The following is a 15,081-nucleotide window of genomic DNA, read 5'->3' on the forward strand; positions in this document are numbered from 1 at the left end:
ATTAAGCGTTTCGGATGTGTTTGGAACGTTTTCACGCCGGAAGCACGTCGGAATGGCCAAGAGCGAGTGTTACGCGGGCGCGTAACAAAGTTACGCGGGCGCGTAACAATGTTACGCGGGCGCGTAACAAACTTGCGCGGGCGCGCAAGTAGACTATGCGGGCGCATAGTTTACGTGAAGCACCTATACGATATTTTCACCCCGCTATGACCCTGTTTTCCGACTTTAAGAGTGTCGGACATCAAAAAGGAAATACGGACCCCGAAAACGATAAATTTAGATATCGAATATGACGTATTCGATTAGGGTTTCGAGATATAAGAAACCTATGATTAGAAATCGATGAATAAGAGATATAACAAGTATCTCGCTGTCACGACCCAAATTATTGAGCCGAGACCGGCACTAGGGAATGGGAGTGGTAGCTCCGAAACCCGTAGCAAGCCTAAAACCACTCTAACTTTTTCGCGGAAACGCAAACACAACTATCCTATAAACATGTAATAAGAAGACACGTTTACAATCATAACGTACATCATATATATCACACCATCGATACAACCATAGTGGGTATCTCACTTCCGTAACTTGTACGTACTAGCCCGTCTATCGATCAATACAAAACTGACAACCAAAAGACATCACATCAAACAAACATTAAATACGTACACAACCTATAAGACCTAACTATACTAGGCTAAGACTCGTCACACGTATACTACTGCAGCACCAAGGGGTCTTGTACCCAGCACACCAAAAATGGTCTGTCTGATCTGACTCTAAACACCTAAAAAACATCAATGTGAGGGGTCAGTATTTGGGGAAATACTGAGTGAGATAACACATTACTAGGGTATTATAGAAAATAACATCGCATTTAAAACAAAACACATATATACAAACATATTATACTTCAAGCATTTGATCCGATCGAAACCCTAATACCTTAGTATGCATAATGAACATTATCACAACATCTAACGATCGATCGATATGAGTCCGGGATAGTTCAACCAGCCGACTCGCAGATACAGGCCCCGGGATAATTCAACCAGATAGGCTCTGTATCGCATGCACAAACAAGTATGATATACGACCCATGAAATCTCTATCTATGACTTACCCGGACGCTGGTGATCACACAGCCTATTGACACCCAATAGGTAGCTTGTTTCCCCCGGATCATATACTAGTTTTCACAATCTATATATGTTCGATAATACGATGTACAAATTCATTTCTATCGATAAAATACTATAGCATGCGATGTAGTTTAATATTATATTTATAATATAAAAACTATCCATTGCGTAATAATACTCAAAGTAAAGTTTAACTCACAACGATCGCTATTCCTTATATCCAAACGTAAGCTCCACACATCATTCACTCTTTTAACTATTCCAGCTCGTCGATCTCGTACCTCGTCGATGTATCCACTGAGGAACACAACCTCGCCGTGGGGATATTATACTCCACAATACCAGCCACCTATGACCTATCAGCAACAGGCAGGAGGATGGTATCCAGGTTACTATCCGTGGAATCAACCTAACCAACCAGGGTATCCGCGACCCGTCCAGCCTATTCCTTTCCCGTCTCTGGACACAGAAGGGACAGTGACGTCAGCGGCGCAGATACCCCCATACGTACCCCAGGGGGTGCCTATGCCACCCCTCTATCATGAGGCAGTAATGAAGAGCATCAATGACTTCCAGGACCACCTGATAGGACTAGCAAGAGATCAGGAGAAATTCGCAGAAAAGCAAAACCAGGGAGTTGACGTAGGAACCAGACGCGGAAAGGACCCCCCAGTCACCAAGGAAAAAGAAAGAGGAAACGCACCGAGAAGAGGACAATCGGAGCCCATACTACAAAAGGAGAAGGAGCAGCTAGACAAAGGACCAGGAGCAGTCCCGCTCCTGGGAGATAAGACGGCCCAGGAGAAGGTCGCAGAAGCAGCGGCGCGGAATAGCGGTCGAATTCATGTAATCGAAGACGACAAATCAAAAGGAACCAAGATGCCAGGGAAGCACAGCAAAGACGCAGAAAGCCATTCATCCAACAAGAGGAGGGGAGCGGACGAAAGGAGCAACATTGACGAGAAAATTAAGAACGCCATGAAGAAATATCAGAAAGAAGGCAAGGGAGCAGAGGAGGAGCGAGAGGACGAAGATTCCCCACTTAACTCAGAGATACAGTCGGTAAGGTTTCCTTCGAGGTTTAAACTACCAACTTTTGAGCCTTTTGATGGAACAGGAGATCCGAAAAGCCACATCTCAAAGTTCAAGACGATCATGATGCTACAAGATGTGACTGATCCCATGCTCTGTAGAGTGTTCCCTGCGACGTTAAAAGCATCGGCGCAAAAATGGTACTCATGTCTTAAGGCAGGGTCAATAAGTTCCTTCTCCGACTTAGCATCGGCATTCAAAGCAAGGTTCAGGACAAATATCCCCATGCAGAAGAGTTCCAGCGACTTGAGGAAGTGCAAGCAAGGAGAGCAGGAGACCCTCAAAAATTTCGTAGAAAGATTCAACAAGGAAGCAGTGCAAATCGAAAACCTGAACCATGACACAGCCATCGAAGCAATGAAGATGGGAACAAAGTTTGAAGAACTCCGTGACAAAATCCTGATGAAAAAGCCAACCACCTTTCAAGACTTAATGCTGATCGCTCACAAGTATGTGGAACTAGACGAAGCCAGACGAACCCTCACGAAACAACAGGAGCACACCAAGCAGGATAGTTCCAGATATCGAGGGAAGAAGGAGGAAGAACGGCCACGGACTCAGCGATATGGCGCAGGACACAGACCCTATGACTTCACCCCGTTGAATAAAGCCCCAGTGTACATACTCAGCTGGATGAAACAGAATCGAGTGATGTTCAACACACCTCAGAAGATGGACCCGGACATCCAGAGAGACAAGAGCAAATACTGTCGCTTCCATGAGGGCTATGGCCACGACACGGACAGATGTTGGGACCTCAAAAGAGAAATAGAGCAGCTAATCCAGTCGGGACTCTTGAAGAAGTTTGTCAACGACAGACCAGGAGACAAAAGAAAGGGGGAGTTAACAGAAAAGGAGGAACAAAACAAGAAGCAGAAAGAGGTCGCAGGCGTAGTAAACGTGATAGAAGGAGGAGAGCCCTACAGCAATAATCAAAAAAAGAAGAGAAACAGAAGAGGATCGGCCGCGGTGTTCACAATTGAAAGAGAAGTAATCCCAGAGATATCGTTCGGACCAGACGATGGACATCACGTGAAGGGACCACACAATGACGCGTTGGTGATAGAAGCCATAATCAGGAATCACCTAGTAAAACGGATACTGGTAGATGAAGGCAGTTCCGTGAACTTATTAACTTTGGAGGCATTCAAAGAGATGAAAGGCTCAACAACAGACCTGCGGAAGTCCTCAGTCCCACTAGTAGGCCTGGGAGGAGCACCAATACGTCCAGAAGGGACAGTAAGTTTATATGTAGAATTGGGAAATAGAAGTGAAGGGCCAGTCAAAAAGATGCATGCTCAGTTTAATGTAGTAGACCTTCCACTGGCCTACAACAGCATACTGGGCAGACCATTCTTATACCAGACAGGAGCAGTAACCAGCATCAGGCTGCTAACCCTGAAAATGCCAACACCATCTGGGATAGTAGTGGTCAGAGGAGACCAGGAGATGGCCAAGGAATGCTGCTTGGTAACAACAAAGGAGGATGAAAGTTTAACTATCGAGGCGTTCCCAGGAGACGCAGTAGAAGAGGAGGAGTCACAAGGAGCAGAACCAGTAGGCGTCATGAAAGAGCTTCACCTAACTGAGACCAAGAGGGTCAAAGTAGGCACAGAAGTACCAGAAAAGGTAGCACACGAAATAACAGAGATACTGAAAAAGAACGTGGAATCTTTCGCTACTGAACCAACGGAGATCGTGGGAATCAATCCCAAAGTAGCGTCGCACAAACTAAACGTGACCCCAGGCAGTGTACCCAAAGTCCAAAAGAAGAGGAGGTTCACTGAGGAGAGGCAGAAGATAATCGCAGACGAAGTAAACATTTTGGAGGCAGCAGATTTTATCCGCGAAGTTTTCGACCCTGAATGGGTGGCAAACGTCGTCCTAGTAAAGAAGGCAAACGGGAAGTACAGGATGTGTGTCGATTTCACAGACTTGAACAAGGCCTGCCCAAAGGACAGCTATCCGCTCCCCAACATAGACCAGTTAGTGGACTCAACAGCTTGTTATCTCCTATATAGCTTCGTAGACGCAGCGCAGGGGTATCATCAAATACCGATGGAGGAGAAGGATCAAGAGAAAATATCGTTCGTCACAGACTGAGGGACATACTGTTACAAAGTCATGCCGTTTGGATTAAAGAACGCAGGAGCCACCTATCAACGTCTGGTCAACTTCATGTTCCAAGACCAGCTGGGGAGGAATGTAGAGGCCTACGTGGACGACATAATCGTGAAGAGCCTAACAGCAGAGGAACACGCCCAAGACTTAGAAGAAACCTTCAAAGTCCTGAACAAATTCGGAATGAAACTCAACCTGGCAAAATGTGCTTTCGGTGTTAAAGCAGGAAAATTCCTAGGCTATCTGATCAGCCAACGAGGAATAGAAGCAAACCCAGAAAAAATCCAAGCAGTGATAGATATGAAGGCCCCCCAGAGTGTGAGGGACGTACAGAAGTTGAATGGCAGAGTCACGGCACTGGGACGTTTCATTTCTTCCTCAGCCAAAAAATGCCTGCCGTTTTTCAAACAACTCCGGAACATGAAAAAATTCAAATGGGACGAAGACTGTCAAGTCGCATTCGAAGAATTAAAGGCATTCTTGACCAACCCGCCCCTACTGAGTAGGCCCGTAGCCGGGGAGAACCTGTACCTGTACTTATCGGTCGGGAGAGAGACCATCGCCTCAGTACTAGTACGGGAGGAAGAGGAGGAGCAGTGGCCGATATACTATATAAGCAGAACGCTAAAAGGGGCAGAGCTCAATTACCCAACCATAGACAAACTTGCACTTGCCGTCGTCGTAACCACCAAAAAGCTCAAGCCGTATTTCCAAGGACACACAGTCATAGTGCGCACAAACCAGCCTTTGAGGAAAGCATTGCACCGACCTGAGACTTCAGGACGATTGGTCAGTTGGTCAGTACAACTAGGAGAGCACGACATCAGGTACGAGCCAAGGACAACTTTGAAAGCCCAGGCACTTGCGGACTTCGTGGCAGAGATGACAGAGAAACCATGCGACTCAGCAACCGAGGAGTTGACATGGAACCTATTCGTAGACGGAGCCTCCAGTGACCAAGGAGCAGGAGCAGGTGTAGTCCTATTAGGACCTCACAAAATCGCAATTGAGTATGCAGTACACCTAACCTTCAAGGCTACCAACAATGTGGCAGGTACAAACATGTTTTATTCATTTCTCAGACAAATATTTCTGCCATATGCTAACAATGTAGCAGAATATGAGGCCCTCTTAACAGGACTCGAAATCGCGAATGAAGTAAAGGCAGAAAAGCTAAAAATCCATAGTGATTCCCAACTAGTCACTAGCCAGGTGCTGGGACAATTCCAAACCAAGGACCAAAACATGGCGAAATACATGGCAAGAGCAAAGGAACAACTCAAGAAGATCGAAAAAAACGGAGGACAGTGGGAAATCATACCCATCCCCAGAGAAGAGAACACTAGAGCAGACGCAATAGCCAAGGCAGCCGCAGTGAAAAGCCAGCTATATGTATCACTCCAAATGAAGGAGGAGCGGTCAACACCAACGGTAGAGGAGCAGCAAGTGTTACCAGTCGCAGTCCTAGATCCATGGATGCAACCCATAGTGGCATATTTAGCGGACAGAGTCCTACCTGAAGGACGTACCGAAGCGGCTAAGCTAGTTCGAATTTCCTCCGTCTATTCACTAATAGAAGGAGCACTGTACCGGACCTCAGCCACACACCCATGGTCTAAGTGCATATCACTAGAAGAAGGAAGCTACGTCCTTCGCGAAATCCATGAAGGAGAATGCGGAGCTCACGAGGGCGCAGCAACCTTATACAGAAAAGCGATGTTACAGGGATTTTATTGGCCCACGATGAAAAAAGACGCTGAAGAAATGGTCAAGAAGTGCGATAAATGCCAAAGATTTGGGTCGCTCATCAGAACCCCAGCCGCTCACCAGTCAACTATTGGAAGCCCTTGGCCCTTCATGATCTGGGGAGTAGACATACTGGGACCTTTTGTCCCAGCGAGAGGACAAGTAAAGTTTATAGTAGTCGCAGTCGACCATTTCACCAAGTGGATAGAGGTACAACCCATGAGCACAATAACAAGTAAGAAAATCCAGAAGTGGTTATCAAACGAAGTCATGAGCAGGTATTTGGTATTTTTCATTTTTTCCTTTAAAGTCAAAAGCAAAACAGAACCACACATTAACATGTCACAGGTTCGGCACTCCACATGCCCTAGTCACAGACAACGGGAAGCAATTCGACTGCGCCAGCTTCAGAGATTTTTGCGCTGAGCTAGGAATTCTCTTAAAATTCTCCTCAGTGGCTCACCCGCAAACCAACGGACTAACAGAGGTCACCAACCGCACCATCCTTTCTGGAATAAAGAAGAGGCTAGGAGACTTAAAAGGGAGATGGGTTGATGAGCTTTATCATGTGGTCTGGGCCTATCGAACTACCCCCAGAAAAGCAACAGGGGAAACCCCATTTCGCCTCACATATGGCACCGAAGCCGTTCTCCCAGTAGAACTGGGAATGCCAACCTTACGAGTCCAGGTCTTAGACGAAGATCGCAATGAGGAGTCCCTAAGGCTTTGCCTGGACCTCCTCGAAGAGAGAAGACAGCAGGTAGCAATCCGAGCTGAGGCATATCGCAGACAGATGACCAAGTATCACAACGCCCGAGTCAAAGAAAGAAAATTCGAAGAAGGAGACTTAGTCCTGAAAAAGGCAGAAATTGGAAGGGGAGCCGCAGGAGTTGGAAAGTTAGAGGCCAACTGGGACGGTCCATATCGCGTAGTAGCAGTAGTCGGCAAGGGCGCATACAAAATAGCTCACCTAGATGGGACTCCATTACCTCGCACTTGGAATGTTGAAAATCTGAAGCTATACCTTCAGTAAAAGATGTAACCACCATTCATTAATAAAGTTACTTCTTTTCTTCTCACTTTATTTAAATTTATTCATTTATGTCAGCCATATGAGTATAACCAGTAGTATGACGAAGACACAAGACGCAGCCACACATGTATAAAAAAAAGAGGAAGAGAAGAAAAGAAACGCAATCGAAGTATATGACACAACAAGACGACTCTGCAACCAGTCGCCAACACTTGAAATATGAAAATACAAATTGTTCAGTTAACCAAAAGAAGGGAGTCTGCTATAAAGACTCCCCAACTACGTAAAAAAGCTACCTAACAAGTAGCAAGAAAAACGAAACGGCCAAACATACGGCCTATACATCTTCCTCTGGCAGGGTCGCTCCCTCCTTTGGACCAACCGCATCTCCTACGGGAAGCAAAATGTCAATTGGGTCCACGTCACCCAGCCCTTGGTCTGAGGCACTAACTTCAGCTTCAGGGGTCAACTCAGTAGATGGCACAATCACCTCAGTCCCAGCAAGAATCTCAGAAGAAGGCGTCACTTCCTTCTTCTCAGCACCCGTGACATTCTCCTCGGACCCAATCGCATCAATAGCCCCATCATTAACTGCATCCGACGGAAGAATAGGAGAAACACTACGCCCGGCTTTCTTCGCAGCCACCTTGGCCGCAACACGCTGACCCAGCGCGCGGAGATCAATGGACAGAAACTTACTTATATCATACTCTGGGTAATCTGCACGAACAATCTTAATAACGGTAGAGCAGAAATCAGTCAAACACCCACTTACGTACACATTAGCATCCTGTTTGCTACTTCTCTGCTCCTGCAACAACTTGTCATAGGAGAGCCTCAATTCCATCAGAGCATTCTCACGATCAGAGACCTTTTTCTCCATAATTTTCAGGCGATCAGCAGCCGTCTGACTCAGCTTGGATAACCTGACCTTCTCCGCAGCCGCAGTAGCCCGAAGGGAAGCCATTTCCTTTTCATGCTTGTGGCTCAAGGACACCATCTCATCCCGGTGACGACGCATCAAAGCATTCCCTTGCAAAAGCTAACAGAACACGAAACAAATAAACAAAAACAGAAGAAAAGAAGAAAGAAAAGACAATGAGGAGAGCATTATTTCAAACCTGAAGTAAAGCGATGTCGACCCGGTCGCAGGCATCATTCTCCGAGAGATTGGTCCAAGACTCCATATCCTGAGGGAATTGGACAAACTGCGAGAAAAGAGACGCAATACCAGGAGAGGTCACAGTCACGCTGTCCACGTTTCGCTCCAACCACTCCCTGGGACTGGGGCAAGCATCTAGGTTCATTTTCAGTCGCTTGGCAGAGCCCTGTTTGGCTTTGTCACGACCATCACGGTTCTTTTTAGCAGAAGGGGCAGCCAAGGTAGCATCCATGTTTTTCTCCAACTTCACCACAGGCTTAGGAGGGAGAGAAGTAGACGCCGGAACAACACCAGTAATCACAGGGACATCTTCATCAAAGGACAATTTCAACGAATCCAGATAGTTCTCACCCATATCTGCAGTTGCCGAAAAACAAACAAATCAAAAGACGAACAAACATCAAGTAGAAGGAAATAAGATAAATTGAAGCATACCATGAGAAGCAGTCAGATCTACATAAGATCCAGTAGGAGAATTATGGCAAGATTGAGATAGGGTACCCTCACTCTCTAAAGGACCCTCAGTCACAGCACGAAGGGGCAACTCAAGATGAGGAAACTCTCGCAGAAGGTATTTATCTACTAGATCACAACAATCGTACATACAACTTTTGGCATCATCAATAAGAGATTCTACTACCTCCAACTCAGTAGCAGAAAGGGGAGAGAAAGCCAACGAAGCTGCATCATCAACCCACTCGGTAGGAAAATCAACAAACGCTTCATCATGACTGACAACGAAAAAGGACCGTTGCCAGCGTTTAGTGATCTTAGGAAGACCTTCAACTACCCTCTTACCCCTATGGGCAACTAAACGAACGTAAAACTCATTGTTGCGACGAGACACGAAGAACAGTTGGCTAAGGAGACCTAGAGAAGGGACTAAGCCCCGTTCGTGAGACAACTCAACGAAGCAACAAAGGGTCCTAATGGCGTTAGGGTGGATTTGAACCAGAGGAACTTGATAGTCCACAATAAAGGCTTTGATCAGAGGATCTAAAGGAAAACGCAAGCCACAACGCAATTGCTCTTTATAAACAATAACCTTGCCGTCACCGACGAAGGTGTTAGCAGCAACTCGAGAACCGCAGACAGAAAGAGAATAGCTAAGAGGAATACCATACTCTTCACGGAATTCAGCCAAAATCTCTTTATCAACATTGGAAGTAAAAGTATCAAGAGAATTTCTATACTCAACAGCCGTACCAGAGGAAGGAAGAGAGACAGAAGACCTAGTCCGAGGCATTGAATCAATTACACTATTAATAAAGCAGATAAAAGAGATTTACCTGATAAAAGGAGGAAGAAAACACCCAAAGATTGAAGGAAATGAAGCCGAAGCAAGAGCAGATCAGAGGAGGAAGAAGGAGCAGTTAAAAGAAAAAAAGGAAATTTGAAAAAAGCATTTAAAGAAGCAACTAGAGAACCGTTAAGCGGTTACCTGCGTGAAACGTGGCGACAGGCGGAAGTCCAGGGGATTTCAAATGATTACAATTTTGAAATTTTAAAAATTAAACCAGCTCCATAAGCCCAAGTAAAAACAACGGGCTGGGCCTAGGTAACTTTTTCTAAAGCAAGTACGCCGAAAACCAAGCCCGACAAAGTAACGACCCCAACAAGCAGTCGCACAAACAAGCATAAATACTTGACAGAACTGTTTTTCGGGAGGGACTAATGATGGATAAAGGACCAGAACAAGGGACAAGACTCACTACAACGGCCCTGAATATGGACCCAGAGACTGATCTATTCAGGTCCCTGACCCAGTACGCAGCTATAACAGCTGAAGATATCAAGATAACACCGAAATCCCTTAAGATCAGGGATAGAGGCGAATCTCAAAGAGATAACTGAGACTAATAGAGAAACAATCCTATTAGGATACAAAGACTATGCGATATATATATAGACGAAGCCTAAGCCAGGTAACTCTCATATTCACTTCTCATCATTACTTTCACTGATATCTCACCAGAGACTGACTTAGGCATCGGAGGGTGTTCGAGCCAACACCGGCTCGAATCCTTCTAACCTGTTGATCTTAGCAGGTGGGAGCTCAGCGACAATAGTGACAAAGACGATCATCAAAGCCATCACTTCCTATTCAAATCATACGTACGTTTAATTCATAAACGTAGGCTTAATATCAAAACTCTAAGTTATAAACTTAGGTTAACACAATCGTATCTCTAATACGATTCTTAACTTTGATAATCTCTCATTCACACTTCTCTTTTAAACGTCCTAGTTTATGTTTTGATATTCAATTGAATCGTGATTGATTATGCGACTTGAAACTGTCTGTAATCAAGTTTCCGCGTCGCGTCAGGGCTCTGGAAGCCAAAATCATCGATTCCTACTAACGAGGGACTGCACGTTCGTACAGCAGGGTACTGCACGTTCGTGCAGTACGCTGCACGTTCGTGTGCTCCACGTTCGTGTAATGTACTACACGAACGTGTGCTACACGTTCGTGCAGTATGCTACACGAACGTGTACTGCACGTTCGTGCAGCAAACGACTGCCGATGTGCAGCCCCGGGGTTCATTCCCCGGGCCAATTCCGACGTGCTTAAACGTCCAAAGTCGATTCTAGCACGATTTCCATTAATAACCATCTTAAATATCATCAAAAACGCCAATAGAAACGCGATTACGATTCGTTTAATTCGTTAAAACGAATTAACCCTTATTTATCAATTCTCATAATAAAAACGTCAAACTTACCTTGATTTGAAACTTAGCGATGATAGAGAATCGAATTCTGAACGAATCGATATAAAGAACTCGCGATTTGGGCGAGAAACGGCGAAACGGCGGCGAAACGACGGTGATCGTCATTTTCTCTCTTCTCTGGATCATTCCTTCTGATCCTTTTCTCATTTCCTTATGCTTAAGGAATTCTTATATATATCTTGGTTAATGTACTCTTTTAATCCTTCATTTCTTTAACTTAAACCATTTCTCTTTTAAACTTTCAATTTTAACTAAACGGTTATTTATTCATTTAAACTCGAATATCTACGTATTATTTATATCCAGATAAATAATACTACTCCAAATATAACTATTCTCGTCGATAATCTTCCGATTGCTATTCTCGAGGCTAAATTGGCTAATTTGCACTTTGGTCCTTGAACTCTTCAAAATTGACAATTTAGCCCAAAATGAATCCGCGTCCAAATTTTAAAAGGTCTCCGATTGACCTGAAACTTTTACCACCAATACTATAAAACATTTCGCGGACCTTGGCGAAATAATTCTATTTTCGGACTTAACTGGTTAAATTACCACTTTAGTCCCTGAACTCTAGTTTGTAACTTTTCTTGATATTTTTCCTTATTTTCTTATTCTAATCTTCAAACATATACGTCTTACTCCATATTATCCTTTTCTTTAATATCCCATATCTTTATCTTTGCAACTCCGGTCCTTTTCTGCCGGACACGTTGCACTAAACGGCACCTGAACTTACGGGGTATTACATTCTTCCCCCCTTATAAAAATTCGTCCTCGAATTTTCATACAACCTTTTTACTTATCTTAAACCCTTGACCCTTTTCATTTGTTCCTTGTTTAACATTCAATACTATGTACTTTGTATTCCATCACACGCTTTCTTGACTCGTCGCTCCTATCCTTGTACATCTATCGCCGATATCCTTATTAAATCCGACGTCTTTCTAATATCACACAATATCCACCTCATCTTATCATAAGGGCAATCTTCTATCTTCAAAGTATAAACTATAAATCGATTCCTATACTCAACTATCCTCTTTTCATACTCCTATCATACAATATGAACGTCCTAGTTCACCATCCAATCATTTTCATTCCGCTATTCACGTACATCTATCATTTACTTCTCTTATACAAACTTCATCCTTCATATCCACTTCTTCTCTTATATCCTTGTTTAAGATCTTTGACATCCCGTCAAAGAAATACTTACTTTCTAACACATCACTAATCAGGTACATATCACTGTCCAACGTATTCACGATCTTAACTATATACTAGCTCGTTAACTCGAAACTAAGTTCATATCCTAGAAGCATAACGTCTATATTTTCGCAACGATACGTATTCATTCGCTTCTTGGTCTTGATCGCAGCTGGCTCGCGAGCACTTCACTTCCGTCACAGAGTTCTGGTCTAGGTATACTTACATGAAAACAAAACTCTTTCAAAACTCTTTCGATAAAACGATTCATTTTGAACTTTAAATCAAATTTCATTTTCATTTTAACAAAATTGTGCACTAGGGTGATGACGTCTCTCATCCCCAAAGAGTTGCCACATCTCACCTTTTCGTCCGAACATAATGCATATGATGCATGTCCTATTGATGTATGTACAGATATATGTAGTGATGCACTTCTATCAATGTCGTGGCACTTATCGATGACTATCGCGGGTCTAGGCACAACTATGTTTTCAAAATCGTTTACACAAACAACTTTCAAAAAGTTTTAAACTTCGAGTTTTGTAAGTTCTCTAGACATTTAAACTCTGTACACGGTAGGTTCTTCCACTTCTGTAACTTCATACTTCTTCTTCATGCACATCTCGACATTTCGATAATTCGATTGCGATACCATCTATACATCGTATACGTATTTCGCAAAGAAACAAACAAAGGTTTCACAATCCATCGATCATACTTATCATAATGAAACAAACAAGAATTCTCAATCAATCAAAAATTCACAATCAATCAGCTCGATCTTAAAACAAATAATACAAACGACTTGGATCAGACATGGCTCAATTCTATAGCTGCAGTAGTTCCTAGCTTAGTCTAATGACCTAATACCTAGGAACAAACAAACATCAATCACAGACTTGCAGTGGTATCATGGACCAACTGCACTCAAATCACATATTAGCAGAGGTAACTGGACCAACTGCTCTGATACCAACTTTGTCACGACCCAAATTATTGAGCCGAGACCGGCGCTAGGGAATGGGAGTGGTAGCTCCGAAACCCGTAGCAAGCCTAAAACCACTCTAACTTTTTCGCGGAAACGCAAACACAACTATCCTATAAACATGTAATAAGAAGACACGTTTACAATCATAACGTACATCATATATATCACACCATCGATACAACCATAGTGGGTATCTCACTTCCGTAACTTGTACGTACTAGCCCGTCTATCGATCAATACAAAACTGACAACCAAAAGACATCACATCAAACAAACATTAAATACGTACACAACCTATAAGACCTAACTATACTAGGCTAAGACTCGTCACACGTATACTACTGCAGCACCAAGGGGTCTTGTACCCAGCACACCAAAAATGGTCTGTCTGATCTGACTCTAAACACCTGAAAAACATCAATGTGAGGGGTCAGTATTTGGGGAAATACTGAGTGAGATAACACATTACTAGGGTATTATAGAAAATAACATCGCATTTAAAACAAAACCCATATATACAAACATATTATACTTCAAGCATTTGATCCGATCGAAACCCTAATACCTTAGTATGCATAATGAACATTATCACAACATCTAACGATCGATCGATATGAGTCCGGGATAGTTCAACCAGCCGACTCGCAGATACAGGCCCCGGGATAATTCAACCAGATAGGCTCTGTATCGCATGCACAAACAAGTATGATATACGACCCATGAAATCTCTATCTATGACTTACCCGGACGCTGGTGATCACATAGCCTATTGACACCCAATAGGTAGCTTGTTTCCCCCGGATCATATACTAGTTTTCACAATCTATATATGTTCGATAATACGATGTACAAATTCATTTCTATCGATAAAATACTATAGCATGCGATGTAGTTTAATATTATATTTATAATATAAAAACTATCCATTGCGTAATAATACTCAAAGTAAAGTTTAACTCACAACGATCGCTATTCCTTATATCCAAACGTAAGCTCCACACATCATTCACTCTTTTAACTATTCCAGCTCGTCGATCTCGTACCTCGTCGATGTATCCACTTCCTATTCAAATCATACGTACGTTTAATTCATAAACGTAGGCTTAATATCAAAACTCTAAGTTATAAACTTAGGTTAACACAATCGTATCTCTAATACGATTCTTAACTTTGATAATCTCTCATTCACACTTCTCTTTTAAACGTCCTAGTTTATGTTTTGATATTCACTCGAATCGTGATTGATTATGCGACTTGAAACTGTCTGTAATCAAGTTTCCGCGTCGCGTCAGGGCTCTGGAAGCCAAAATCATCGATTCCTACTAACGAGGGACTGCACGTTCGTGCAGCAGTGTACTGCACGTTCGTGCAGTACGCTGCACGTTCGTGTGCTCCACGTTCGTGTAATGTACTACACGAACGTGTGCTACACGTTCGTGCAGTATGCTACACGAACGTGTACTGCACGTTCGTGCAGCAAACGACTGCCGATGTGCAGCCCCGGGGTTCATTCCCCGGGCCAATTCCGACGTGCTTAAACGTCCAAAGTCGATTCTAGCACGATTTCCATTAATAACCATCTCAAATATCATCAAAAACGCCAATAGAAACGCGATTACGATTCGTTTAATTCGTTAAAACGAATTAACCCTTATTTATCAATTCTCATAATAAAAACGTCAAACTTACCTTGATTTGAAACTTAGCGATGATAGAGAATCGAATTCTGAACGAATCGATATAAAGAACTCGCGATTTGGGCGAGAAACGGCGAAACGGCGGCGAAACGACGGTGATCGTCATTTTCTCTCTTCTCTGGATCATTCCTTCTGATCCTTTTCTCATTTCCT

General features: G+C 43.4%; 1 protein-coding gene across 1 annotated transcript; it reads left to right on the forward strand.

Annotated features, from left to right (window-relative positions):
• The first annotated feature begins 4,358 nt into the window (after positions 1-4,358).
• On the forward strand, positions 4,359-7,134 carry LOC126668651 (uncharacterized). The gene is made up of 2 exons (XM_050361839.2): positions 4,359-6,379; positions 6,450-7,134. Exons 1-2 carry the CDS (start codon positions 4,359-4,361, stop codon positions 7,132-7,134), a joined length of 2,706 nt encoding a protein of 901 aa, XP_050217796.1.
• The last annotated feature ends 7,947 nt before the right edge of the window (positions 7,135-15,081 follow it).

This window comes from Mercurialis annua, linkage group LG2, assembly GCF_937616625.2.
Source record: "Mercurialis annua linkage group LG2, ddMerAnnu1.2, whole genome shotgun sequence".
Classification (NCBI taxonomy): domain Eukaryota; kingdom Viridiplantae; phylum Streptophyta; class Magnoliopsida; order Malpighiales; family Euphorbiaceae; genus Mercurialis; species Mercurialis annua.